The 27,396-nt window shown below is 41.0% G+C and overlaps 1 protein-coding gene across 1 annotated transcript; it reads right to left on the bottom strand.

The window, feature by feature from the left end:
• Window positions 1-108: 108 nt before the first annotated feature.
• Window positions 109-27,300, bottom strand: LOC124262830 (protocadherin Fat 4-like). Its single transcript, XM_046697397.1, has 19 exons — window positions 27,264-27,300; window positions 26,704-26,945; window positions 25,944-26,117; window positions 25,041-25,293; window positions 23,072-23,353; window positions 21,711-21,961; window positions 21,052-21,187; window positions 20,534-20,643; window positions 19,987-20,239; window positions 18,564-18,845; window positions 16,823-17,076; window positions 16,322-16,495; window positions 15,855-16,107; window positions 15,033-15,317; window positions 14,284-14,537; window positions 13,176-13,349; window positions 12,642-12,897; window positions 2,384-2,677; window positions 109-690 (listed from the first exon to the last, which is right to left on the bottom strand). The coding sequence occupies exons 1-19, from the start codon at window positions 27,298-27,300 to the stop codon at window positions 194-196; spliced, it is 4,461 nt and encodes a 1,486-aa protein (XP_046553353.1). The 3' UTR covers window positions 109-193.
• Between the last annotated feature and the right edge of the window lie 96 nt (window positions 27,301-27,396).

Below are 27,396 nucleotides of genomic sequence, written 5' to 3'. Positions count from 1 at the left end.
ATTTCTGAAAATGTTGTAAAACCCAACTCACTCACTCACTAACTCTGTCCACTGGACGATGAATTCAGTCTTGTTCTGTGAACTAATCTAGAAAGAATACAAACAATGTTCATCGCAAAAATATTAATTTATTCACCATGATATAGAAGTTAATGACTTCAATAATTATCAATATTGTTGGACAATTGTACCATTAACAGGTCGAATTAGATGGTGTCACTGATTCGATCACCTGAATTTCAAGCTCAGTGACAGCCTTGAGTGATTTATTATACAGATCAACAGCCTCAATCTGGTATGTAATAGTCTGTGGGTCAAGGGTCGAGGCCATATCCGTGGTAACAACCACCCCTGTCTTTTCATTGATATGAAAATATCCCAGATTATCTCCCTTCATTGTGTAATGGTACACAGAGTCTCTCTCATCCACATTGTCAAATGCAAAGGGTGTTGCCACTACAGTTCGAGGTGGGAAGACATCTGACACCATATGCTTATATTTTGGCAGGGGAAATTTGGGGGGGTTGTCGTTGATGTCGTCAACAATAACACTGATGTCTCTGGTGACGTTGAATGGAGGTGTTCCCTTGTCTGTTGCTCGGACTTTGAAGGTGTAATATTTGGGTCCATGGTCTCGATCTATACGCTCTGAACATGTGATGGCACCATCGGCTTCCACCTTGAAAGGCACTGCAAGAGAAATAGTATTAATAACAGATATAAAAACATTATTCTTGACAGATGATAATCTGTGTCATTAACAGTCACAAAACACTGTTATTAATGATAAGAAACAATATCCTTGATAGATAAAAATCAGTGTCATCAACAGACAAGAAACACTGTTATTAATGATAAGAAACAATATCTTTGATAGATGAGAATTAGTGACATGCACCAACAAACAAACAAACACATCCTGCTGAACTCTTAAGTGACATGCACCAACAAACAAACACATCCTGCTGAACTCTAAAGTGACATGCACCAACAAACAAACACATCCTGCTGAACGCTAAAGTGACATGCACCAACAAACAAACACATCCTGCTGAACTCTAAAGTGACATGCACCAACAAACAAACAAACACATCCTGCTGAACTCTAAGGTGACATGCACCAACAAACAAACACATCCTGCTGAACGCTAAGGTGACATGCACCAACAAACAAACACATCCTGCTGAACTCTAAGGTGACATGCACCAACAAACAAACAAACACATGCTGCTGAACGCTAAAGTGACATGCACCAACAAACAAACACATCCTGCTGAACGCTAAGGTGACATGCACCAACAAACAAACACATCCTGCTGAACTCTAAGGTGACATGCACCAACAAACAAACAAACACATGCTGCTGAACGCTAAAGTGACATGCACCAATAAACAAACACATCCTGCTGAACTCTAAAGTGACATGCACCAACAAACACATCCCACTGAACTCTAAAGTGACATGCACCAACAAACAAACAAACACATCCTGCTGAACGCTAAGGTGACATGCACCAACAAACACATCCCACTGAACGCTAAGGTGACATGCACCAACAAACACATCCCACTGAACGCTAAGGTGACATGCACCAACAAACACATCCTGCTGAACTCTAAAGTGACATGCACCAACAAACAAACACATCCTGCTGAACTCTAAAGTGACATGCATCAACAAACAAACAAACACATCCTGCTGAACTCTAAAGTGACATGCACCAACAAACAAACAGACACATCCTGCTGAACTCTAAGGTGACATGCACCAACAAACAAACAAACACATCCTGCTGAACGCTAAAGTGACATGCACCAACAAACAAACACATCCTGCTGAACTCTAAAGTGACATGCACCAACAAACAAACAGACACATCCTGCTGAACTCTAAGGTGACATGCACCAACAAACAAACAAACACATCCTGTTGAACACTAAAACAAACAAACATGCACCAACAAACAAACACATCCTGCTGAACGCTAAGGTGACATGCACCAACAAACAAACAAACACATCCTGCTGAACGCTAAAGTGACATGCACCAACAAACAAACACATCCTGCTGAACTCTAAGGTGACATGCACCAACAAACAAACAAACACATCCTGCTGAACGCTAAAGTAACATGCACCAACAAACAAACACATCTTGCTGAACGCTAAAGTGACATGCACGAACAAACCAACACATCCTGCTGAACTCTAAAGTGACATGCACCAACAAACAAACACATCCTGCTGATCTCTAAAGTGACATGCACCAACAAACAAACACATCCTGCTGAACTCTAAAGTGACATGCACCAACAAACAAACACATCCTGCTGAACTCTAAAGTGACATGCACCAACAAACAAACGAACACATCCTGCCCACCTGTGATGCCAGTGTGCAGCAATTCCAGCATCACAGCACTGCTCCCCTCCTTGTCCTCATCCACCACATTCAAGCGACCAACAACGGCTCCAATGGGAATCTCCTCCCGCGTTACAAACATCGTCTCCCCTTTGAAGTCAGGAGGATGGTCGTTAAAGTCAAAGTAGGGTGCTCGGACGATGACTTTAGTCTGAGCTTTACGTGAGGGGTAGCCAAGGTCTCTTGCCTCCACTGTCACCCTGTACACGTCCTTGCGAGGTTTGGAGAAAAAACTTGGCAGCAGTATTAAGTCTCCTGGAATATATTATAAACAGTTAAACTTCTGGCCCCACCCCACAAAGTGATCGTAGCGCTACAACTGTTATCAGTTAATGGTAAAGTATTCCAGTTATGATTGTCCTAGCACTGAGATTATTTCCTGGAACACGCCCTGATTAGGAACACCAGTATTTACATAAAAACATCAACTGGGCTGCATCAAGAACGATCTGCGAAGATCCAGGTCAAAATTGGTCTTCAGCAACATATGCTTGTCATAAGAGGCAACTAATGGGATCCAGTGGTCAAGCTGGCTGACTTGGCTGACACAATCATGTGATCATATCCCAATTGGACAGATTGATGCTCATGGTGTCAGTCACTGTATTGTCTGGTCCATGCTCAATAATATACAGACCGTCATTATATAACTGGCAAATGTCTGATGGCGGTATTAAACAACAAACAAACAACATTTATCAAGAACATTCAACATTTTCTTAGGCCACACTTTTTTTATTATTTGGTTACGGATCTGAGGACCGTAATTTTTGCTACAGTGTAAATTTATTAAAAAGTCTATTTTTTTAATAGTGCCGATAAATAAAATCCAAATAAATAATGTAAAACTCTACTTTATTGAAATCGTGTGTTTCTGTTACTAATTTAGCAGTGTTGCAAAACAACATTTTAAATATTGAAACAATTAAAAACACCAAATTAATGTTACCAAGTGAAAATGCTGGGGTTTTTTAAACCCTGTTATAGTAGGAAATGTACGGAACCGTCGTTGGGCCACAGTGGATTTTTTTGTGTGTGTGTCACTGTCTCCTTCGTAGGCATTATTAAGTCCTACGTAGGCCATACTATCTCCTAAAGCACAACAACAAAATTGAGATACTTAATATCTCCTACGTAGGACTTAACTCATTAAGCCCGAGAGCCCCATCACTACTCAACACCTGGAAGCCCTCGCTGATTGCCCACTCTCTGTGCCGAGACTAATTAGTGCTAGTCACACCTGATTTCCCTGGCAGGTTTCGTGGATCACAGGAAACTGTCTAGTCGTACAAACAAGTCCTGATTGTTTAATTGTGTCGTAAGGATATATGTTGAAAGAAATCAGGTGTGAATACATGTCGTGTATTGCAAGCTTTATGTAATTTTATTGCAAGTTTCTCTTGTAGACCTTTTGTCGGCTTGTACATTTATATTTTATCACAATATGCATACACATGTATTCTTTGTATGTAACAGATGAGACACACGTTAACAAATTCTCTCTCTTATATCATTGTGTGAGGTTTAAATTTACAAAACATCTATGACAATGACATACTGTAAAGAAGAATTTACTTTCATACTTTATAATCTTCAACGAAAATAGCGGTTTTGCCGATACATTTCTAGTGTTTACGAATTATTTCAATGAAAGTACTATAACGCTAGTCTGTGACTAGCACAAAGCACATTCATAGCATTGCACTTTATTTCATACAGATTTAATGCAGAAAACATACGTGACCATACAAACATACATATACAAAATGTATACTACATATTCCTTGCATAGACATAAAACAAAGAGTCACGTGATAGGGCGTCATCAAATTTCCTGAATAGAACGTTCGGTATCTCAACTGTTCAAAGTAGTGGCTGGTCATATGTTATCTGCGACCAATCGTATCATGAGATACCTGTCACAGAGGAAAGGACAGGTGATGGGGCGTGGGCGAAATTTCTGAAGAGCACGTTTGGTCACTCAGCAGCTTGGATAGAGATTGGTTATTGGCTATATCCTTGACCAGTCGATATGCTGGGTTTCGGCTTTATCAACTCAAGCTATCATGTAACAGTTTGTGTATTGTAAACATACACACTGGTATCTCAACTGTTCAGTATAGTGGCTGGTCATATGTTATCTGCGACCAATCGTATCATGAGATACCTGTCACAGAGGAAAGGACAGGTGATGGGGAGTGGGCGAAATTTCTGAAGAGCACGTTTGGTCACTCAGCAGCTTGGATAGAGATTGGTTATTGGCTATATCCTTGAACAGTCGATATGCTGGGTTTCGGCTTTATCAACTCAAGCTATCATGTAACAGTTTGTGTATTGTAAACATACACACTGGTAACGATGTATGAAATATACACATAAGACAAATAGGAGTAGATAGTCACTTTGGCGAGTTTATTTGTCCTCATTTTAGTGTTTTTCGATAAGTAAAACAAAGCGATTGAAATATTTAGTATTTATTTTCATATACATTTTATGCACACAACTAGTACATAAAACATAATGGTTTGCTGTACATGTAAATATAATCTTCACCTTGATACGAATGACTATCCAAACTAGAGTACACGCATTACAGAATTCACGAGGTGACACTTTACTGAATTATTATAGTGTATAAACTTGCAGTTGACACCCCAACCCCCAATATTTATGAAGGTGGGCGTGCCTATATCTTTACTGAATGCAAACGAGGTTCATAAGATTACAGATGTGCATGCATGTATAAACATCACAGAGAGGGGCGTGACTCCATAAAGCAAGATGTCCAATGATATAACAGCGCATCTGTTTATTTTACACTTGTCACGGGACAAACCTTTCAACAAGGACGTAACTACATATGCATTCTACCGGAGGCTGTTATTTCAAGGTCGAAAGAGACGTTCAATTATCTCATTACTGTAATCTGCTTGAATGATTATACGCATGTGTATCGATACCGTAACTGATATACTATCCAGCTGTTATTGACGATGGATCAATAGAGACTGAGTTGATTGATACAGGTGATAATTGCACCGGATTTGATAATTACACAGATCAAATACAAACGTTTTACAGAATGCTCATGTAAATTGCATAGAAAACTGACAATTCAAATCAACATGAAACTTTCAACAGCTTGAACAAAAATGCTTGAAATACCTTTGTATGGCTTACATGTAATAACTTATGATATTACTTCTGTCCATGTGTGACAATGTTTTAAATTACCAACTTATTGTCTTTTGTAACAAACGTAGTAAATCATTTCATTGTTGTAATAACACTGACATGTATATATGTATTCGATGCAAAGGCGCGACCTATCACTTTATATTCGCTTAGGTAACATTACGAACTTAAGATTATGAAAAACAACTAGTTACAATTCAGTAAACTTCAAATTAGTAAGTTCAATTATGTTTAACCTATTCGAGCTTGGATGTATAATTACTTGTGTTTATACATTATGTTTCAGTATATGAAACATGACAACGTAATGATGCCTAAAAAGTAAATTCAAACTATTCTATTGTAATTGAATTCTTTGTATGTCCTTGAAATTTCGTATATTGTTTCCTATTTATTAGGTAGTTGAAGGAAATATAATTTTTAGTAACCTCTAAACCATTACATCTAATTCAATCAAGGTGCATACGAAGTATTTTAGTATCCATTCCCAAGGAAGAGTACCAGGCACTTACCTCTGTAAAAACATCATAATCCCCTTTCTTGCAGACATGCGTTCATTTGCTAAACGCTGTACAAGCCTATGATAATGATTAGCAATTGTTATCAAAACACTTTAAATACTTCTTCTGATTGATACTAAAGGTGGGATCTCTCGTAAGAAAAGCTAACATTTGCTCAGTACTGCTAAATTGGTTGAAATAATAGGTACAGTGCGATTTTTAAAAGTACAACACACATGTGCGTCTCTCGCTGAATAAGAGGTGCTTTCTGTTGACGACTGTATGGGTCTCTCGCTGTGAGAAACTGCTAATTACCTGCCCCATAAACACGTCACTCGCTGTGAGGAGCTGATTAATTTGCCCCATATATGCGTCTTAATGAGTTAAAGTACTGTCGGAAATAGAAAAAAACCTGTTTTTAGGCTGTTACTCTGTACCACTAAAATTTACACAATTGCAAATAGCATATGTCGAAATAACCCACATCGGCCTAACTGGGCATTCAGGGGGATGCGTAATAGGATATCTAGAAAAGCATGTTTACTCGTAAAATCGAGCAAAACTTAGAAAAAATATGAAAAGCTGCTGAAAACAATAGATCAGACTATAGATGGCAATTAGGTCGCTCAGCCAGGTATGACGACGGACCGTCGACTCACATGGCATGAAATGCACATGCTGCCCACATCGACAAGGGGTCATCTCAAAGATATTTTATGTTTTTTCATGTGTATTGAATATGTCTCTATTGATTGTCTTATCTTAGCTGATATCTCAGTTCCCCAGCCCGACCCCAACAACCGTCTGAGACACCCGTCCTGGTTTTGCTTTTGAGACGACCCCTCCTACCTGTTTCTTTTTATAGTGATAGTGAGATGTCTTGGTAGCTACATCCTTAATAGTTTCAGTATTAAAGTTATTATTTTTTACGTCTGCTATCGTTTATAATGAAGCTAAGTCTAATTTCAAAATGATCATTTAAAAGAGTCCTTTGTAATACAATATCATCGCACACTAATTTGCATAAAGCCATGGTCTGTTCTGAATACGTCGCATTGGACTTTAAAAAACCCTGCATTGCTCATTTCTGCACTAATCTCTCCTCAGTAAAACCCTTCTTTTACGTTTCCTATTACCCACCCACTGTGACTGTACATAGGCCGAACTTAGTTTAACAGATATTTCACACTTTCACATATTAACAACCTAACTTGTAGATATAAATGTGAAAGAACATTTTTTTTTCTATTTCCGACAGTACTTTAGTACCTCTTACGTAGGTCTTAGTATCTCTTACGTAGGACATACTCCTACATCTATTTAATATATCCTTTTTAAGGTACGGATTATGTAGTATGGTTATTATGTTGAGAAATATTTGGCTGTGCAGGAGGTTCGATAGTAGAAATGCAAGTCAGTGAATATTCATGACACTAACACAGTGTTACTATATAGTGTTAGTGTGTGTATTACGTGGACCTTGTTCTTATTGCAGTTATAGAGGTTTGGGCATGGTTATGTTTGATCTATCATACATGCATCTATTCACACACGCACGCATGCACGTACGCATACACACACACACAGAGGTGGGGGGGAGAATTGAGGTTCTGATATGAAACTCTGATTATAATATAACACTAGTCTCTCGTACAGACCCTGAAGCAAATATATCCAAGAAAGCCCACACAAGTCTAGAAAATGTGGCAAGTCTAGATTTCCTCAGCTTCGAAAATGAAGAAAATCTCAGGGCTCCTTTTCATTATATATTTTTTTTTTACTATCAACTTTTTTCAGTAAAATATGTTCATTTCAGAGACTAGTTGTTAGTCTAAATATAACTCGTACTAAGCAAGTTATTGCTTGTCTTCAGAAGGAGTTAGGTTGGATCGGATACAACGCTCGTTTGCGTTTGCTCTTTCAGGATTGTTTACAGGTTGACTTGACTGGGGTGGAAAAGTGTTGAGTGCGGCGTAAAAAATACGAAATTCAAAAGGGCAAAGAATTGTCATTATAGTTGTTTGTATAAGAAGAAGGGTATAAGTATGCATAGATTGCCACCGATCTTCTAAGACACGTCTGTGCCCGCAGATTATGACTCATTTGCCACGACCTCTGAAATATCCAACGCATAATAGTAAAGTGTAACAAAGTGCAACATAATATAAGGGTAATGCTATTTTTGAGGGCATTATCATTTGCAGAAGTCCTAGGTTTTCTATTAACTGCCCGACGAAGGAGCGCAGTTGAAAAAGACAGAGAGCTTCTGCAAATGATAATGCCCTTAAAAATAGCATTACCATTATTACTGCTAAAATACATGGAATTTGTGTTGAAAAGACAAAAAGGAAACAATGAAGGAATTTCACTGTAAGTTTACTCAAAACAAACTTCTGACAGGGTTGACTGACCGAATGCAATTACGTCATTGAACAATTTAAGTGAGGTCACAACAGAACGTGACGATATTCGACCTTGGCCTTTGACAAGACCATGGCCTGCAACATATCAAACTATCAAACTAACGCAATGTTTCCACCAGTGATGTTAGCCGAGTGAAGCAACGGCAAACTAAGAAACGGGGTGCTACGGAGTAGTTTAATGTAGGAGACTGTACGAGGCGATGACAACTGACATGCATCGTGACATCAGTTACCATGGGAGCAGACGAGAATGGCGTAGTGACATCAATACAGTGTGACGTCAGGCAAAAGTGAACTACAGAACAAAATTCTTATGCAACCTCTTTATGAAACCGGTTTTTGTTTTGTCAATTTAATGCATGCAAAACGTGGGTAATAAATAAAATACCACAATTGGACTCATTACATACGAATTATAGGTAACTTGTGACCTTCCTATGGTTTCTGACCTCGCTTTCGCTCGGTCAGATACCATAGGAAGGACACTTGTTTCGTATAATTCGTATATAATGAGACCTTGTGTAGTATTCTCTATGAACTAACTGCAATGCGTTATAGTAGAGCAAACTGAACACAAGGCAGTAAAGTATAAGAGTCGGTCCAACACATGACAGTAATGTGCAACAACTAGTTGAACACATTACTCTAATAATGAAGGAAACAGTAGTAAATGAAACACATGATAGTAGACTCTAACAGTGACTGAAACAGTGAAACAGGAGATTGTTTGCCTGTCTGGGGATTTAAGTCAACCATTTCAGATTAATGTATATTAATATATATATATCGCTCATGTCCTACAGGAGATATTAAGTACTACATAAGAGATAGTATGTCCTACGAAGGAGATACTAAGTACAGTCGAACACCGTTGTCTCGATATTTACGGGACCAGGAAAAAATATCGACTTATCCGAATATCGACACATCCGAGTTGGGCATATCATCACATACCAACGTGAAAGATATGAAAGAAAACAAAAGAAAACAGTAGATTGCATGTCTATTATTTATTTGTCCTCACAGAGATCCCAAATTCACATGGTAATTTCGTCATAGTGTCCATTTTGAAATATACAAAAGTTGGATTTACTCCACAAACGAAGTGAAGAAATCAGAAAGTTTTAACTGACGGGCATTTGGTGCTGGCATGAATGCAATACTGGTCAAGCACTCTTGATACAAAAGAAGTCCTTGTGTTATTCGACCTCCATCTCTCGATTCCGCGCCTCTTTGATTTTCTGAGAATTCTTTATCCATGTTGAAAGTGTGTTCTGGGGAACGCCAAATTCTTTAGCAATCTCCTGTTTTTTTCCACCATTCTCAGCCGTGATGATAGCTTCATACTAGGTCTCGATCTTCTTAACTGTTAAATTTCTCTTTTTAGGTGTACCAACATCGAGATCTAGTTATCCCCCAAGATAAGCTGGGTCCTTTGCTAGCTTGCTCAGACATGATGATAACCGTACTGACAAACCTACCATTTGGTAACATTTTATAGCCCCACAACACAATAGCGTTCAATTGACTCCTAATCCGCATTTCTCAGTCGGCAATTTAGTAAAAACTCAACAATCAATTGCTTGTCACGTGATGACACAAGTCCCTGATTAGGTTCTCACTATGTTTTGATTCGATACTATAATCCGTTATCAGGGGGTGTTGAAATTGGGAGTACATCCTAGTTAGATAAACAAACAAGTGACACCTACAACTCAATTAGCCTTAATTAGCTTACACTACCGCTACCTTTGATTCATGCCGCAGCGTGTGTGTAAACAGGTGGAGACAGTCACAGGTCAGATGGATACTTGTCCGAGAAAGGTAGGTGTATATCGACTTTACGTGCAAATATCGAGTTAAAAGGGTAATTTTGCTTGTCGGGACCATGAAATCATATCGAGATATCCGAAATATCGAGACATCCGTATCGAGTTAAAAGGGTTCAAATAATGATAAATAATGAAGGATTTTGCCGGGACCGAGAAATTATATCGAGACAATCGAGATATCGGTTACCAGAGTTCGACACAACGATGATCGACTGTACTCCTACGTAGGAGATACTAAGTACTAAGTCCAACGTAGGAGATACTATGACCTACGTAGGAGATATTATGTCCTAAGTAGGACATAGTATCTCCTATGTAGGAGATAATAAAACGAAAAAAACTTTCACTGTGGCCCTACTACGCTTCTGTAGAAATGAGAACACCTGAATGTCTGATGGCATTATTCTAACAGCCTACATGTGGTGAAAGCCAGTTAAGGAAAAAAACTCTGAAATGGCATTTTTTTCTTATGGCTATGGTACTCTGTCATGAATGATGGGTATTGCAACATTCATCATTCCATTTGTGGGTGTTTTTCAACCTTTTAAAATAGTGTATACATATATTTCAAAACAAAAAAGAAGCAGTTTATCATGAGTTCTATCATGCATGTTATACATGTCTATCAGCATGCCAAAGTCACAGTTACTGGTTGAATTGATTGAATCTTGTTGACACCACTGTATATAGAAAAATAATCAGGGTTGATTGATTTGTGCAACAGGAGTCTGGAATGTAACAGCAACTGCAAATTCCTGGCTCATAAATTCATGTGACACTTCACCATCAAAAACAATCGAAGAGAAAATGCGCCATGGTGAAAAAAAGCATCCACTTGACAACTGGATTTGAACAAGATATTACAAATGTTATCAAAATGTTACTGGGATGAAAACAGTCACCAGAGCTAAAACATATTGCCATGAATAACCATTTTGTGTTTGCTTTATTTTCAGCCATCATCACCCATGACTGTATACTTTCTCTTTCCTGGCAATTGAGAAACAAGCCGAGAAATTACTCACTTGTCCAACAGTGATGCTTTTAACAGGGTTTTATGCGACACGCATATTGTGCATCCGGTACACACAAATGTAGAGAATGGATGCAGGAAAATATTCACTGCATCCAGAGACACCCATAATATATTTCATTGTACTCAGAACACATCTATGACTTTGCTAAGTGTTTGGTTGTTTCTTTCAGAGCAGTTACATGCATCATTTTATTCAATGATTCATTCCAGGCTCCAAAGTAATCATCAAAACGTACAGTTCTGTACACTGTAACTTCACAGGACCCTTATACTTCTGTTAGTCAAGGCAAAACCCTGTTTTGAAGTATTGCATACCTTTCTTGCATGATAACCACAAACTGACATGAAAGCCTGTTTTTTCTTAGGTTAGTGTGCTTCTTTGCTGTACATGGATAAAACTTGCACTTGCCTAATTTCCCAATTTCTAACATTGTGCTATAAAAAGAGGTCTGTAAACTAACATTTCATGTTGTCCTTTCATTTTATTCTTGTTTAAACGACTTGAAAGTAAAAGTTGACTTAAGGAACTGTAGCAACTTTTTGCCGTTGCCCTTACGCTGCTCTCCATCCATAGCAACAAAAAATAATGACCTTTGCCAAGCCAACATATACCATGCCTGCCACCAAAAACATTAAAGGGTGACACCTCTTGTTTATTTTGAAGTGAAGTGCTAATTCCCTATGACTTATTAAAACTGAATTCAAGTTACCTCAATCAACATGTCATGAAAACACAGATGTGAATCATGTGAATATTGATGTTTATAGTAGTGAGCACTCAGTGTAATTCTCTTACTCAAAAAAACAGAAAAGAGAGACCTCTGAAAACTTGTTTGTTTGATTGTTATCTGTTGACCATCAGACTCAGCACTGTTCCTGCCACAAGATGCCAGTTTGTAAATAATCGAGCCTGGACCAGACAATACAGCGATTAACATCATGAGCATTCATCAGCGCAATTGGGACAAAATGACCTGCATTGACCAAGGCAGCAAGCCTGACCACTTGATCCCCTTAGTCGCCTATTACAACAAGCATGGGTTACTGAAGACCAATTCTAACCTGGATCTTCACAGATAACTTGACATATACAGGGACGGCAACAGGAAAATTTATTTTCAGCTGAAAACTTAATATTGTGTCATTGAATGGGGATTGAAACAATTTAGAGGATTCACAGCAGAAATTGCCATCCCTGCATATAAGTGATGGAGCTGTCAAAACTATTCTCACCTGTGTTGATATCAAGCTTAAACTTTCCAAGAGGGTTGTCCTGTAGGAGATACAGGATCTTGTTGTTGGGCTCCGTGGCATCAATGTCCCTGGCAACAACCTTCCCAGCAATGTCGCCAGCATTGACTACAGAGGGTAGTGTGAAGGTGAAGCTTGTCTCAAGGAATTCTGGGTAATTGTCGTTGCTATCGGCGACATCTATGCGAAGTGTAGCAGTGGATGATAGCCAGCTGAAGCTGCGATCTCTGGCCACGATCTGGGCAAGTCAAGAAGACACTATAGTAATGTGAAGGTAAGGAAAGGCAGATTAAATGTCAAGTTCAAGATTATTGCACTTATATACTTATCATGGACCAATCCACATGATCAATGATTCATTCCAGGCTCTAAGGAAATTATCAAAACATACAGTTCTCTAAACTGTTACTTCACATGACCTTGTTTTGCCTGCAAGGATCCTTACAACAAATAATTAGGGTCCTCATTATCCCCATGTTTGTGAGTCAAGGTAAAACCCTGCCACATTCCACTCACCTTCATTTCATACGCCTCGTTAAACTCTCGGTCTATGGAACCAGGGGTTCTCACTGACAGCTGACCCGTGGCGGGGTTGTACCGAAAGAACCTGCTGGCGTAACCTTCCAGTTCTACGACAAAGTCGCGGTGAATCTCTGTTGCATCTCGGTCTATCACACTTATATTCCTGTCCTGGAAGACAAAAATGAAACAGTTCCCACACTGCTGTTCCAAAAACAGACCTCAATATAAAGTACTTCAGTATGTTCAGCCCATCAGAGTACAGTGGAATGGAGCAGAGTCTGCTGGAGAGTTGAGCAGAGTGGAAAGGAGACAAGTTGATTGGAGTGAATTCGAGCAGAGTATAAGTTGATTGTATTGTAGTTTTAGTGGAGTGGAGTGCAGCGGTGTTGTGAAGGTCATTGGGGTGAAGGTAAAGCATGGTGAAGCAAAGTTGATTGGAGCAGAGTGAAGAGATGAGAAGTTCATTGGAGTAGAGAGGAGAGGAGTTGAGTGCAGCGGTGTTGTGAAGTTGATAGGAGGGAAGTTAAAGCAGGGTGAAGTGAAGTTGATTGGAGCAGAGTGAAGAGATGAGAAGTTCATTGGAGTAGAGTGAAGAGGTGTGAAGTTGATTGGAGAGGAGTGGAGAGCAGTCAAGTTGACTGGAGTGGACAGGAGAGATGATTGGAGGGGAGTAGAGACAAGATGATTGGAGTGGAGAGAAAGCCCGAGATAACTGATACTGGGGACAATTTTACGCCTGAAGCATTGTTGAGAAAATCACTTGAACCAGGTTTCACTGATCTTATTTCTATATGACCTATCCACAATAGAATGGATCACTGCCAGAAAATCACTTCTCAGGTATGCCATATGTAAATGTCCATCAAAGAATGTTGTTTTTGTGTTTGTTATTCAACACCACAGTTATGTCATTCAACACAATATTCCAGCAATATGACAGTGGCCTGTAACTAATCTGGAATGATCCAGACAAACCAGTGATTGATATGGTGAGCACCATCTGATAATATGACTCTCAATTTAACCAAGTCATTGACCACTCAATCCACATAGGACAAGCTAAGGCTGCTAGGGACTAATTCTAATTGTTCTACATACTGACCAGTTTCACAATCTGTCCTCTCAGTGGCCGCTTGTTGTCTTCAAACACAGCACCACGGAAATACGATCCTCCTGTCAACATAGGGGCGTTGTCATTGAGGTCAATTATTATGACCTTGACATTGGCGGTGTCTGAGTTTTCGGGGAACACATTGTCCTTGACCTGTACATCGAACACAACGCTTGCCGTGACCTCTCTGTCCAGAACTGTGTTGGCTGTGATGACACCAGTATCGGGCCGGATGCTGAACAATCCTGTTCCCAAGGAAAATGAATGAATGTTGTTTCATGTCAGTGTTAAATATTACAGCTCTATCAGCCAGTATACATCAAGTCTAGGTCTGGAAATCCAGTGGTTAATAATAAAAGCAGCATGGTGTCCCCCCGCCATGATATTGCTAAAAGCGGTGTCAAAATAAACTCACTCACTCATCAGCGTGACCAGCAAATACTCTAACGTCTAGGCTACCCCACCGCCCCTATGTGGGAAAGAAGCCTAGAGGTCTAAGACATTTATACCATGATCACAGGTATAGTGCCAAGACAAGGATTATAGTCAGGATTGATCGGGAATTCAAACACCATGATCATAGGATCCTTACACAAGAAAGGGACATAACTCTGCCAGCAAACTTTGACGCCTTTGGCAACTGGGCCACGTGTGCCTTTTGCATGAGCCAAATGTCATTGTAGAATATGATAGTTAAATACATCATTCCATTCTCCTAAAATCAGACTGCTCTATCTTACCACTAGCATCATCAATGGAGTAGGTCAGTTTGTGGTTGGGGTCGGCAGGGATGTCAGGGTCAACAGCAGTCACCCTCCCCACAACAGCATCAACAGCATTGTTCTCCGGCAGATGGAACTCATACTTGGGAAGCGACATCCGGGGTGGGTGATTGATGGGGACGTTGACAGTGATGACAGTATCTGCAGACATCTGTGGAACACCGTTGTCCTGAGCTCGAATGTCCAGATGGTACACATCCAGCATTGACTCATGGTTTGGTGAGTCAGTTACAAAGATTTCTCCTGAAACGGATTTTGTAGCGAGTTATATAGGTTCAATGCCAATCTAAAGAATATGTCATTGTATCACAGAGTACTAATCAGTCAAGGACAGTGATGCCTACATGATGCATCAAAATATTTACCAGCTGGCTGAAACCCATTACCACAAATGTTTTAGGAAACCAAAACCTGCGGATCACTTGACAATGATTACAACCAAAATCATTTTTGTTCTGTTCAACAATTTTTCTGAAGACATTGTAAATACGACAAAAAGTGCATATTCAATGCAGGATGACAAACAATTACCAAAATCACTGAGCGATCACCTGAGCCATTGTCATCTCTATGACAAGCATAAGACGCCGCGTACCATGAAGATCCAGATTAGATTGGTCTTCTGCAATCCATGCTTGGTGTAAGATGCAACTAACGGTCAATTATTTACAGACTGATGCCATATAGTTGGAATACTGCTGTGAGTGGTGTTAAACAACAAACAAACAAAATCAGATGCTGAGGTCCAAACCTGAATCCCTCAGAGGTCTCGAATCATACCTGTTCTGGAGTCGACGGTAAACTTGCCGTGTCCACCTCCAGTAAGGAGGTAGGTGATTCTGTTGTTCTGGGCAGTGGCATCTGCATCCTTGGCTCGGACCACGCCCACCTTGCTGTCCCTCATGGCAGAAGGGTTCATGTTGAAGGTAGTGTTGCTGATGAAGACTGGGCGGTTGTCGTTGATATCATCCACAATGATGGAGATGTTGGAGGAGGTGCTGAATCCATGCCCTCCTTGATCTGTGGCTGTCAGCTGCAAGAGTTGTCTGGATTTGAGAACTACATGAGGGAGGGAGGGAGGGAGGGAGGGAGGGAGTCTTTCAGTCAGTCAGTCTGTCAGGTCTGGACCATCTTATCAGTTACATCACAGCATGTTTTTTTCATTCAGTAGGCGACCCGAAGTGAAAAATGACATATGTAACAATGATATTATTCTATATACAAGCTCAGAAATTTCCTTGCAATACCTTCAGATTGAATGACTTTTGTACTTCAGCATCAATCAAGGATGGGTCTCGAATCTTTATCCTGCCTGTGTCTTTCACAAACTTGAAGTTGTCGGAGCCACGCCCTGTCAGTGTAACCTTCACATTTCTGTTCTCAGTTGTGTCATCTTTGTCTTCAATCGTGATTGGTTGGCTCTGTAACATACTCCCACAATAAAAGGACAGTGAACGTAAAGAATTTAATTAAATCTGTTTTGTTTTATAGTTTGACCTGAAAACAATTTTGAACATGTCTCTACTGTTTTTAATGTCCTTCTATGTTCTTTAATGTCCTACTTCTAAATCCAGAGCTGCAGACCTGACAAAAGTAAGGACCAGCTGTGCAGAATCTTTGACTTCTCTGATTTTGTGTCTAACAACAATGTTGGTTATGAACAGGGTCATAAAGAATCACATATTTCTCATGATTACTTTAAAATTATAAAAATGAATGTATTTACAAATACTAATACTGATACAAACCAATTTAACATAAACATCCCCTCTGGAGGTCGATACAGTTTCAGACACAACACCAGAGTAGCCTCCCTTGACAGTAAACTCTGGAGCATGGTCGTTGGTGTCGTTGACAGTAATGGTGACCAGTGTGGACATGGTGTAGGCAGGGGCACCGTCATTCACCACCTGTACATTGAAGCTGACACTGTCCAGCTCCTCACGGTCAACACTCGACTTCAGTTTCAGTTCTCCACTGTACTTGTCCACCATAATAGGCACTGAAACGGTCAGGAGGACAGAATTGGCATGAGGTCATGAAGTGTTTGTGGACCTATCCTTGGAACTCTAGTTCACTTTCAGGGCTCTGTAACAGATGCTGTTACTTATGTATCATGATGTACTGCCCCACCCATCTGATGTGTTAGTGACATACTGCCCCAACCACCTTCTGTGTCATTGACATACCGCCCCTCCCACCTGATGTGTCAGTGACATACCGCCCCTCCCACATGATGTGTCAGTGACATACCACCCCAACCACCTGATGTGTCTTTGACATACCGCCTCACCCACCTGATGTGTCAGTGATGTACTGCCCCACCCACCTGATGTGTCAGTGATATTGCTGGAATATTGCTACAAAGCGGCGACTAAAACCAGTCAGTCAGTGATGTGTCAGTGATGTACTGTACCCACATGATGTATCAGTGACATACCGACTCACCCACATGATGTGTTAGTGACATACCGCCCCACCCACATGATGTGTTAGTGACCTACTGCCCCACCATCATGATGTGTTAGTGACATATTGCCCCACCCACCTGATGATAGGCACTGAAACGGTCAGGAGGACAGAATTGGCATGAGGTCATGAAGTGTTTGTGGACCTATCCTTGGAACTCTAGTGTGTCAGTGACATACCGCCTCTCCCACCTGATGTGTCAGTGACATACTGCCCCACCCACCTGATGTGTCAGTGACATACCACCCCACCCCCCTGATGTGTCAGTGACATACCGCCCCACCCACATGACGTGTCAGTGACATACCACCCCTCCCACCAGAAGTGTCTGTGACATACCGCCCCACCCACCTGATGTGTCAGGGACATACCGCCCCTTCCATCTGATGTGTCAGTGACATACCACCCCACCCACCTGATGTGTCAGTGACATACCACCCCTCCCACATGACGTGTCAGTGACATACCGCCCCTCCCACCAGATGTGTCTGTGACATACCGCCCCTCCCACATGATGGTCAGTGACATACCTCCCCTCCCACCAGATGTGTCTGTGACATACCGCCCCACCCACCTGATGTGTCAGTGACATACTGCCCCACCCCCCTGATGTGTCAGTGACATACCGCCCCTCCCACATGACGTGTCAGTGACATACCACCCCTCCCACCAGATGTGTCTCTGACATACCGCCCCACCCACCTGATGTGTCAGGGACATACCGCCTCTTCCATCTGATGTGTCAGTGACATACCACCCCACCCACCTGATGTGTCAGTGACATACCGCCCCTCCCACATGACGTGTCAGTGACATACCGCCTCCCCACCTGATGTGTCTGTGATATACCGCCCCTCCCACATGATGGTCAGTGACATACCTCCCCTCCCACCAGATGTGTCTGTGACATACCGCCCCACCCACCTGATGTGTCAGTGACATACCACCCCACACACCTGATGTGTCAGTGACATACCGCCCCTTCCATCTGATGTGTCAGTGATGTACTGCCCCACCCACCTGATGTGTCAGTGATGTGATACTCAAGAGTCTCCCCAGGAGTGCCCCCCATGTCAGGGTCCACGGCTTCAACCTTCCCCACCATGGTGCCTGCAGGGAGGTTTTCCATCATCGTCAGTGACATCACTTTATCCACAGTTGGGGCCTTATTAATGGGAACATGAATCTTGACTGTGGTGTCAGCTGACAGTCGCGGGAAGCCATTGTCTACAGCCTGAACATGCAGGTTGAAGACATCGTGGTACGGCTCTCTCTTCAGGGTGTCAGAAACATACAGTTCACCTGAAAGGAAGATCCACAAAAGAACTGAATCAACAATCCATTGTTCCTCCTTTGTACAAAATGATGGAATTATTAAAAAGTCAAATTATAAGTTGTTCACTGGCCACAAGGGGGAGATGGGTTGATGTACCCTCTATGTTTGTTTATGTTCCCTGAGGACATACATAGAGGGTACATCAACCCATGGGCAACAAGGGACCAGTGAACAACATATTTATGTTACCGAACACCTCAAAGTGAATTTTGAACTGTTTGAAGCACGGGTATTGGATCATAATAAGGAGTACCGGAGTTAGGCAACAGCCCAAACACTACTAACATGAAGTACCACAGTTCTGCATTTCCAGCAGGTAACATAGAAAATGTTACTTGCATGTAAGCGGGATCAGCCAATCAGAAAACAACATATATGTGTGAGGTAAGATAATTGTCTTTGTGTCTTATCAAATGTAATAAATTCAAAGTTTCAAAAGTATAAAATCTGGCAGGCATAATGGTCTTGGTATTTGGTAGATTAGAGGACAGTAGACAGCATGACATAATAGTGAACTGTTGGGAATGGTTCCTGGAAGGTATTCATAGTGTAGAGTTGCATCCCTTGACTAAGTCAGGATAGCCTGGTTGTGAAATAAAAGTACAAAATTTCCACGAGTTTGAATCTACTTCTGTCAGCACTTTTTGAATTTGTACATTGATTTCATCATTTTGGGACGTTCTCCACAGTGAAACAGACAACAGTAGTAGTGTTTAAATTGTTGATAGACACCATGACTCCATGAAGCTGATCTTAACATGCTTCACTGATTTAGCAGCATGGTGCTCAAATCACAAATAGAACTGGATTTGTTACGCTGATTCAATTCTTTAGAAGAAAACAATGGTGAAAATGTCCAATAAAACACATAATGTTATTTTTTTGTATTTACAGTAATTCTAATATAAATCACACTGTTTGAGGCCTAAGAACATGCCCTAAGCCTTTCCTTCCACCTATTTCGACCAATTTTTACATGTGCTTTTGAGATGAAGTAGTAATTGGTATATTGGGGTCAGCAAATGAAACTCAAACGTGAAAATTAGATATTTGATATTCATTTGAGACAGGTGTTGGCGCCATCAATTATCGACAATGGTTACACACCTGTCGTGGGATTGACGTCAAATTTGCCATGTCCCCCATCTGTGAGGAAATACGTGAGCTGGTTGTTCTTCACAGTGTCGTCCCTATCGGTGGCCTCTAACATCCCGATGTGTGCTCCCTTTGAGGCTCCTGTGTTCACTGTGAACTCATACTTATCCTCAAACTCCGGGTTATGGTCGTTCACGTCTTCAACTTTTATAGTCAAGTTTGCTGAGCTGGTGAGACCTTTACCATTTTGGTCTGTGGCATACAACTGGAAAAAAAGGAAAAATAACCTGCAGTAAACTAGTGTTATAACAACCTCAAAGGGACCACTACATTCAATCAGAATTGTTCTCGGATCCAGCTGGGTTTTATATTTTTCCATGGCTTTTGTAGATGGTTCATGCATCTTATGGATGGATCTAATTCTGTGAGGAAACATTTGGATGCACAGTTGTTAAGATCATCAATGCGTGTTCTACCCTCATGGAGAAAGAACTGTGAAATTTCCAAGAAAATTAGGACTGATGTAGCCTTCCGTTTAGGTGAGGTTGATACTAAATACATTTCTGTCAGAAACTTCTGCTGAGTGACTTTCCTGGTTTTCCAACACTTCTCGAAACAGAACTCCATAACAGCACTTGGTGCCCAAATACTGGAGAATCTGCACCAACACTAACCTAAGAAACACCTGTGAGGATACAGGTTAGAACTGGCCTTCGAACCTGGGTCTTCAGCATAGTTTTATGCTGCTTTTAGTAATATTCATAACCACTAGGCTACCCCACTACCCACTGTTGTGATTGGATGGTCAGGCTCGCTGACTTGAAGGAAGCATTCCTTTGTATTCCACTTGCGTAGATTGATGCTCATAATGTCAACCACTGGATTGTTTGGTGCAGATTTGATTAGTTACAATATTACTGCCATCACATGGCAACAATATTGTTGTGGCTTTAAACAACAAACAAACACTGTAGAAAAATCAAAAGGAAAGTGTCTGACTCCTTTCACTTATAATCAATATCTTACAATCATACTGACCATCAAGTTATACTGGCATCTGAGTTCACAGTCAATGACTCCAGGCCTGTTGACATACAAGTGACTGGTATCTGGCGTCCACCCGGAACTGATCACTGCCAACCCCTGTCAGAGTCAGCACCACCCCTCGGTTGTCCTCGGTTATGTCTTCATCGCTCACCAGTATCAGTCGATCCTGTAACCAGAATGTCTCTTTGTTTAAAACTCAGTCACTTAACACCATCATTTTTATTAAAATTTGCACATTTTCTCAAGTACGGTATAAATACAATTATACTGAACTCAAAGGGATCAACCCACGCTTGTCGTAAGAGGCGACGAACGGGATCGGGTGGTTGATCACTGGATTGTCTGGTCTAGACCGATTATTTAAAGACCGCTGCCATGTAGCTGGAACATTGCTGAGTGCGGCGTTAAACAACAAACCAACCAACCAAATCAAAGGGATCCCATTGGGATTCAAACCCAAACTCTAAGAATGAGGCACCAAATAGCCCACTCAGCCAGTCTTCCACAAAAATGGAAGTCCGAAGACTGGCAGTCTGGATCATGACCTCTGTGTAGCTCTTTAACAATATAACTGGTTCCCTATTTCCTTGTAAAGATCATTAAGTCCTGATCTTGATAAATTCCTACATCAGCAGCTAAGATATTGCTGACTGAGGTGCACAACAGAAGAACCAGAGACTTGTCATCACCAGGTCAACTTCAGTTGCATCCCGCCTCCCGTCTTGGTCCTCCACAACACGACCCACGTACTGACTTGCAGAGAACATTGGTGCATTGTCGTTGAGGTCAATGATGCCAACAACGATGTGTGTAGTTGCAGTGTACGATGGAGATCCCTCATTGACCACAATGACTGACATCTCAAAGTGGTCATTTGTCTCTCGGTCCAGCTCAGTGGCCATCCGTACAACACCGGTGTCACGCTCCACCATGAAAGGTACTGAAACAGTGTTTCAATGTTCCTATTAAGAGTTGAATCGATTCATAATGAAAGTACACTCAGAGTACATCATGAAAACACGTTCCAAACATCCTCCAAATGTCCAGGTTGGATGCCTAACTAAAAAACTTTTCAAACATTTGGTAATGTATGTTGTTCAAATTTGTGTGAAACACTTTAACGATCTAAAAATCTCCAAGAATAAGAAGGTATCTTATGGTACAAATAAAACAACAAAATAGATAAAACATTTCGCTACATTGCATTAATACTTATAATATGTTAGTCTTCAATATCATCAGAAGGTTGGGGATTACAAGGTCATGAAGTTTTTGAGGAATGAATCGTTCACAATTATCTTTTTTTATATAATTGATGTCATTGAGATCCGGAGTGATGAGGCAGCTAAGTGAGACCACTTTCCCAAGATGGCGCCTGATCAGCTACCATCTAATGATTAGATCAGTGGCTAGATTTCATAACTGGTCACAGAGTACTTCACAAGGCTTGTCATAGAGACCAGTCAACCACCCATTTGGTTCCAAACAAGATAATAGCAGGTACATCTCACCTTAATAGAACCTGTGAAAAGTCAGGTTTTCTGTCCAAACATCCCAGAGTAGCCAAATTTTCGGTACTGCTTACAATATTTGGCTAAGTAGCTTCAAATGTTGCTACAAATTCTCCCATATGTTGTAGCTCTTTTATGCCAGTTGGTTAAAATAACACGAGTCCGCAACTCTCATAAAGTTTCTACTGCAATACATATAACATGAGCAAAAACGATCAATCCTAGAGCCTTGTTCATCAAACCTATCTTAGCTGTAAGACTATCACAAGTCTTTGTGAATTTTAAGGTAATGGCAGTCACTTTGATCACTTTAGATCATTCTGTAGTTGGTCTCACAGATCCTGAAACAAATATATCCAATGCAACCTGTTATGGTTCTAATAATTCCCAAGTTTAAACTACCATAGTTTCTGGCAAAAAATGAAAAAAAGCCTCTCACTCCTTTTTAAAACATTTTTTAAGATAAAAATATAACTGTAAAACATTTTCATTTTAGAGACTAGGTATCATTGTAATCTTGCTGATGCTGGTCTCCCTACCTCCCGGTTCCCCAGTGAAGAACTGGATCTTCTCTCGATCATTGTACTCCATGTCTGGGTCGGTGACCTTGACCCTTCCCACTTCTGACCCCACGGTCTGGTTCTCCTTGACCTTGAACTGGAAGGTTGTGGGCACTACAGGTGGCTTGTTGAGGTTGACCTTGATGGTGACCACTGTCTCTGATGACAGTCTCTGGTCACCGGAATCGATGGCTTCCACAGACAGGTGGTACACGTGTCGGAATGGCTCAACTGTCAGCTTCTCAAGGGCTACAATGTCACCTGGAGAAGAAAATCACATATCCTAAGTCACATTTCACCTATACCCAAAAAATCAGGAAAAATGAGTATTTGGGGGAATATTTTTATGAAATTGAATGAACTACAAAATATACTGAACAGCAACAGAAACGCAAGTTTAAAAAAAATGAAATCTCATGAAAGTAAGCGTTCACGTTTATGGAACGTTCATGGTAAAGTGACGTAATGATCCCAGATGAGATGATGTCAGGCAATTTGACGTCCATACAAAACATTCACACAAACACATCCACAATGCAGAAAAAAAACACACATAATTTTAGCACGTGCATCAACGGTTATGGATGAAAAGCATGCATTTCACTGTGAGGTATGCTTTATAAAGGTTTGTGTCAAAACATAGTTGAGTATTGACACTAGGAGGTGTACACGCCGCACAAACGATGCCTAGACTAACGACTGAGCAGAGAGGAATGGCCATTGGAAAGTTGCATGGAGGTAGCTCTGCAACCGCTGTAGCTAGACAATTGGGCTGTCATCTTTCCACCATTACAAAACTTGCTCAACATCATCATCGTTCCGGGGTTGCTGCTGATCGTCCCCGTACCAGACGGCCACGGGTGACAACTCATGGGCAAGATCTGTTCATCCGGTCACTCATCTAAGGAACCGAACTCAAGCAGCAACAGTAACAGCAGCCTTAGTTCATGGGTCAAGAGGAGCAGTGTCCAGCGATAGGATTAGGCGCCGTCTTCGGCTGCTGGAATCCACTGCCAACGGACATATGTGCAGCCAATTTTGACAGGTCAACAACACCAGCGACGTTTACAGCCCTCATACATCAATGTTGTCAATGGTTTACCTGGCTCTGAACAACATCAATGTTCTTCCATGGCCGTCTCGTTCCCCAGATATGTCTCCCATTGAACATTCTGGGACGAAATTGGACGTAGGATTGCTGCAGGTAGACATCCACTCACACTTGACAGTTGGAACAGAGATTGGTGTTTGGGTGGAACAACTTGCCTCAGGCATTCTTTGACTCTAGTGGAGTCAATGAGGCATCGTTGCACAACCTGTGTGCAAACTCAAGGTGGCTATGTGTGCTACTAAAGAGACTGTCACTTTTTGCGTTGATGGGTATCTCCATTTGACGGACTGTCATCAATTTGAACTTATTGCAATTCAATGTCAACAGCAACTTTCAGCTGTTAAATTGATGGTGTTTTCTATAGAATAGATGATTAGACACAATTTTGGTTGCCTTCTATTTAAAAACTTGACAAAAAGCCAGACTGACGTTTCTTTTGCTGTTCAGTATAGAAATCCCAAAAGACATTTTTTATCCTTAACATTTTTGTTGTGCATATTCCAAACAACACATAATGAAATGTTCAAATTACACTTTTTTTCACAGGTATCTTACTCTATGGCTGCAAATAAAATCACTGTATACAATGCCGTATGTCTCTGATAATATGGAAGATGTACTCCTTTAGGCTCTGCACAAAACATCAGTATAACCTTTTCAAACAAGTAAACAAATTGTTCATCATCTTACATTATTTTCCTGTGTATATATCTCCAGTCTGTTAAAACAAATACCTCAGACCCTTTGATCAGTAACACCTCAGTAACATTGCACAAAATGAAGCCATCAAACTCAACTTGAGACCTCTCCATCCAAAGTACAACCAATGTTATATACCTGAATCTGGATCCAAGTCAAACTTTCCAAATGCACCACCTCTCAGAAGATACGTGACCCTGTTGTTTTTGCGATGGATGTCTCTGTCCATGGCCTTGATCGTCCCGACAACCTCCCCTACCCTGGTTCCTGCGGCTATACTCAAGTTGTACCTCCCCGGAAAAACTGGGGCATTGTCGTTGACGTCCCCAATAGTGACAGTCAAGGATGTTGTGGAGTTCTTGCCTCTCCGAGACTCATCTGACGCAGTGATCTAAATGAAATTCCACAGCATTGCAATAACGAGTTGAGACCTGAATGAAAGATACTTTGCTGTACAGACTGTACAGAGTGGCATTCTTTAGGCTTGGCAGAAACTAAGAATCATTGGTTTGAATCTCAGGTGGCTGTAATTATGAATACACAATGCCATTTAGAAAGAGGTCAAATGTAACGTGGGATTACGCTTTCAGTAAAGTACAGATTCTAGTACTTTTGGTAGGCTGAGTCCAATCCGGATTCGAACCCAAACTCTCAAAGTCAGGCACCTAATTGCCAGCACATAAAGTCAGCAATCTAACCCTTGTCAGAGGGGTACTCACAGTACATGATCTAGACTATCACAATCAGCAATCAGCTAGCATTTGGTTAGCAGGCCAGTCACCGAGCTATTTCATACATTGGACTCAACCCAACAACAGAACTGGAACCTGTACTCAACTGAGAAGGTGTAATACCAACTATAACTTATGTTATGCCTGTGATTATGTTTTTCTATCATAACCATACGCATGTTTGTGGTATTCATTAAAGTGGTAAACATTTGAGATCTGCATCACTTTGGGATGACCTACATATAGCTGAGCTGACACTAAGCACATTGACTTGACACATTAAGGTGTTGAGAAACCCAAGTTCACTCACAGTCAAATTGTAAGAACTCTGCTCCTCAGCGTCCAGCTTGCCTGGTGTCCTCAACTTGATTCGTCCGCTGTCCGTGTTCAAGATGAACTTATCACTACCCTCACCACCAAGATGCAGGGTGGTCAGTCGGTGAGCCTCTGTAGCATCGGCATCAACAACACTCACTACATCACTCTAGGGATAAAAGGTGGAGGTTATCGATATAGTGTGTTATGATTTCTATTGCCCCTGTAGGGATATCAATGTCTATATATTAATGGAGAAAACATGTGTGATGGTGTCGCAGTATCAAGGATGTCGATGCTGACATCGACAATTTTTCTTGACATTGTTTAGAATATGAACAAGACTATGGATATTCATGAGATTATCATACTTGTGTGAGTTGTGGAATGGTAAATATCATGTATTAGGAATCAACACCATGTACATACCCTGCCTAGTACTGAGATAATAAACACTACATACTTATTAGCTCACTAATGCTGACTGATGTAAAGTGTATACCAAATATGGGTAATTACCATCCCCAAACACACCCTAAAATACCTTATATGTTATGCAGCTTTATCTATTCTGTAATGCAGTCACACCACAACACATACAACAAACACTACATCACACACAACAAAACTGACACCATAGCACAGCTCACAACATGCACAACTCACACACAATTAACACAACACAATGCACACAGCTCACACAGCACAGCACGACACACACAGCTCACACAACACACACAAAATACAAAACTCACCATCTCCAGGAACTCTGTGACTGCATTTTCCATCATGGAGGCCACATAGCCTGATGGAGAGCTGAACACCGGGATGTTGTCATTAACGTCGGTCACGGTAACAGTCACTGTAGTGGTCACTGTGAAGGCAGGTGCCCCTGGGTTGACCACTCGGACAGGTACAGTGAAGTACTCCTCCTTCTCCCTGTCCAAACCCCTCTTGGTTGTCAGGACACCGGTCTTCCCTCGGAATTCAAATGGTGCTGAAAACAACACTAGAATTTACTGATATAGCTAACACCAAAGGGTATAGTTTGCACTTACACCAGTTTTTAACTTCATTTTTAACTAAAACCATTTTATCAATTTTCCCCTGCAGCCATTTTCTTCCTTTTCCCCAGCAGCCATTTTCTTCATTTTCAGGATATGAAACTCCCAAAAATTACAGCCAGACCACATTGCTGGTTCGATGTAAAACTTGCTAGCCCTGACCAAAACTTACCTGCCCACAATAAATCTTCATATACAATTTTTAACCAAACCGTGAATATGAGAATCTAGCAGTCTGTGTTGAAAATAACCTGTGGTCGGGCTGGCAGGTATTTGGAACACTGTCATTTTCCCCCTAAACTTTGTAGTACATTGTGAATATTTACGCTTATAAAGATTTATATTGTTTCTAAATGAAGGGAGCAGAGAATTCTTAAAATACCC

The sequence above is a fragment of the Haliotis rubra genome, unplaced genomic scaffold (assembly GCF_003918875.1).
Source record: "Haliotis rubra isolate DU_JTF1 unplaced genomic scaffold, ASM391887v1 Scf858, whole genome shotgun sequence".
Lineage (NCBI taxonomy): Eukaryota > Metazoa > Mollusca > Gastropoda > Lepetellida > Haliotidae > Haliotis > Haliotis rubra.
The sequence above is the reverse complement of the archived record's forward strand: the minus strand, read 5'-3'. Positions and strand labels throughout refer to the sequence as shown.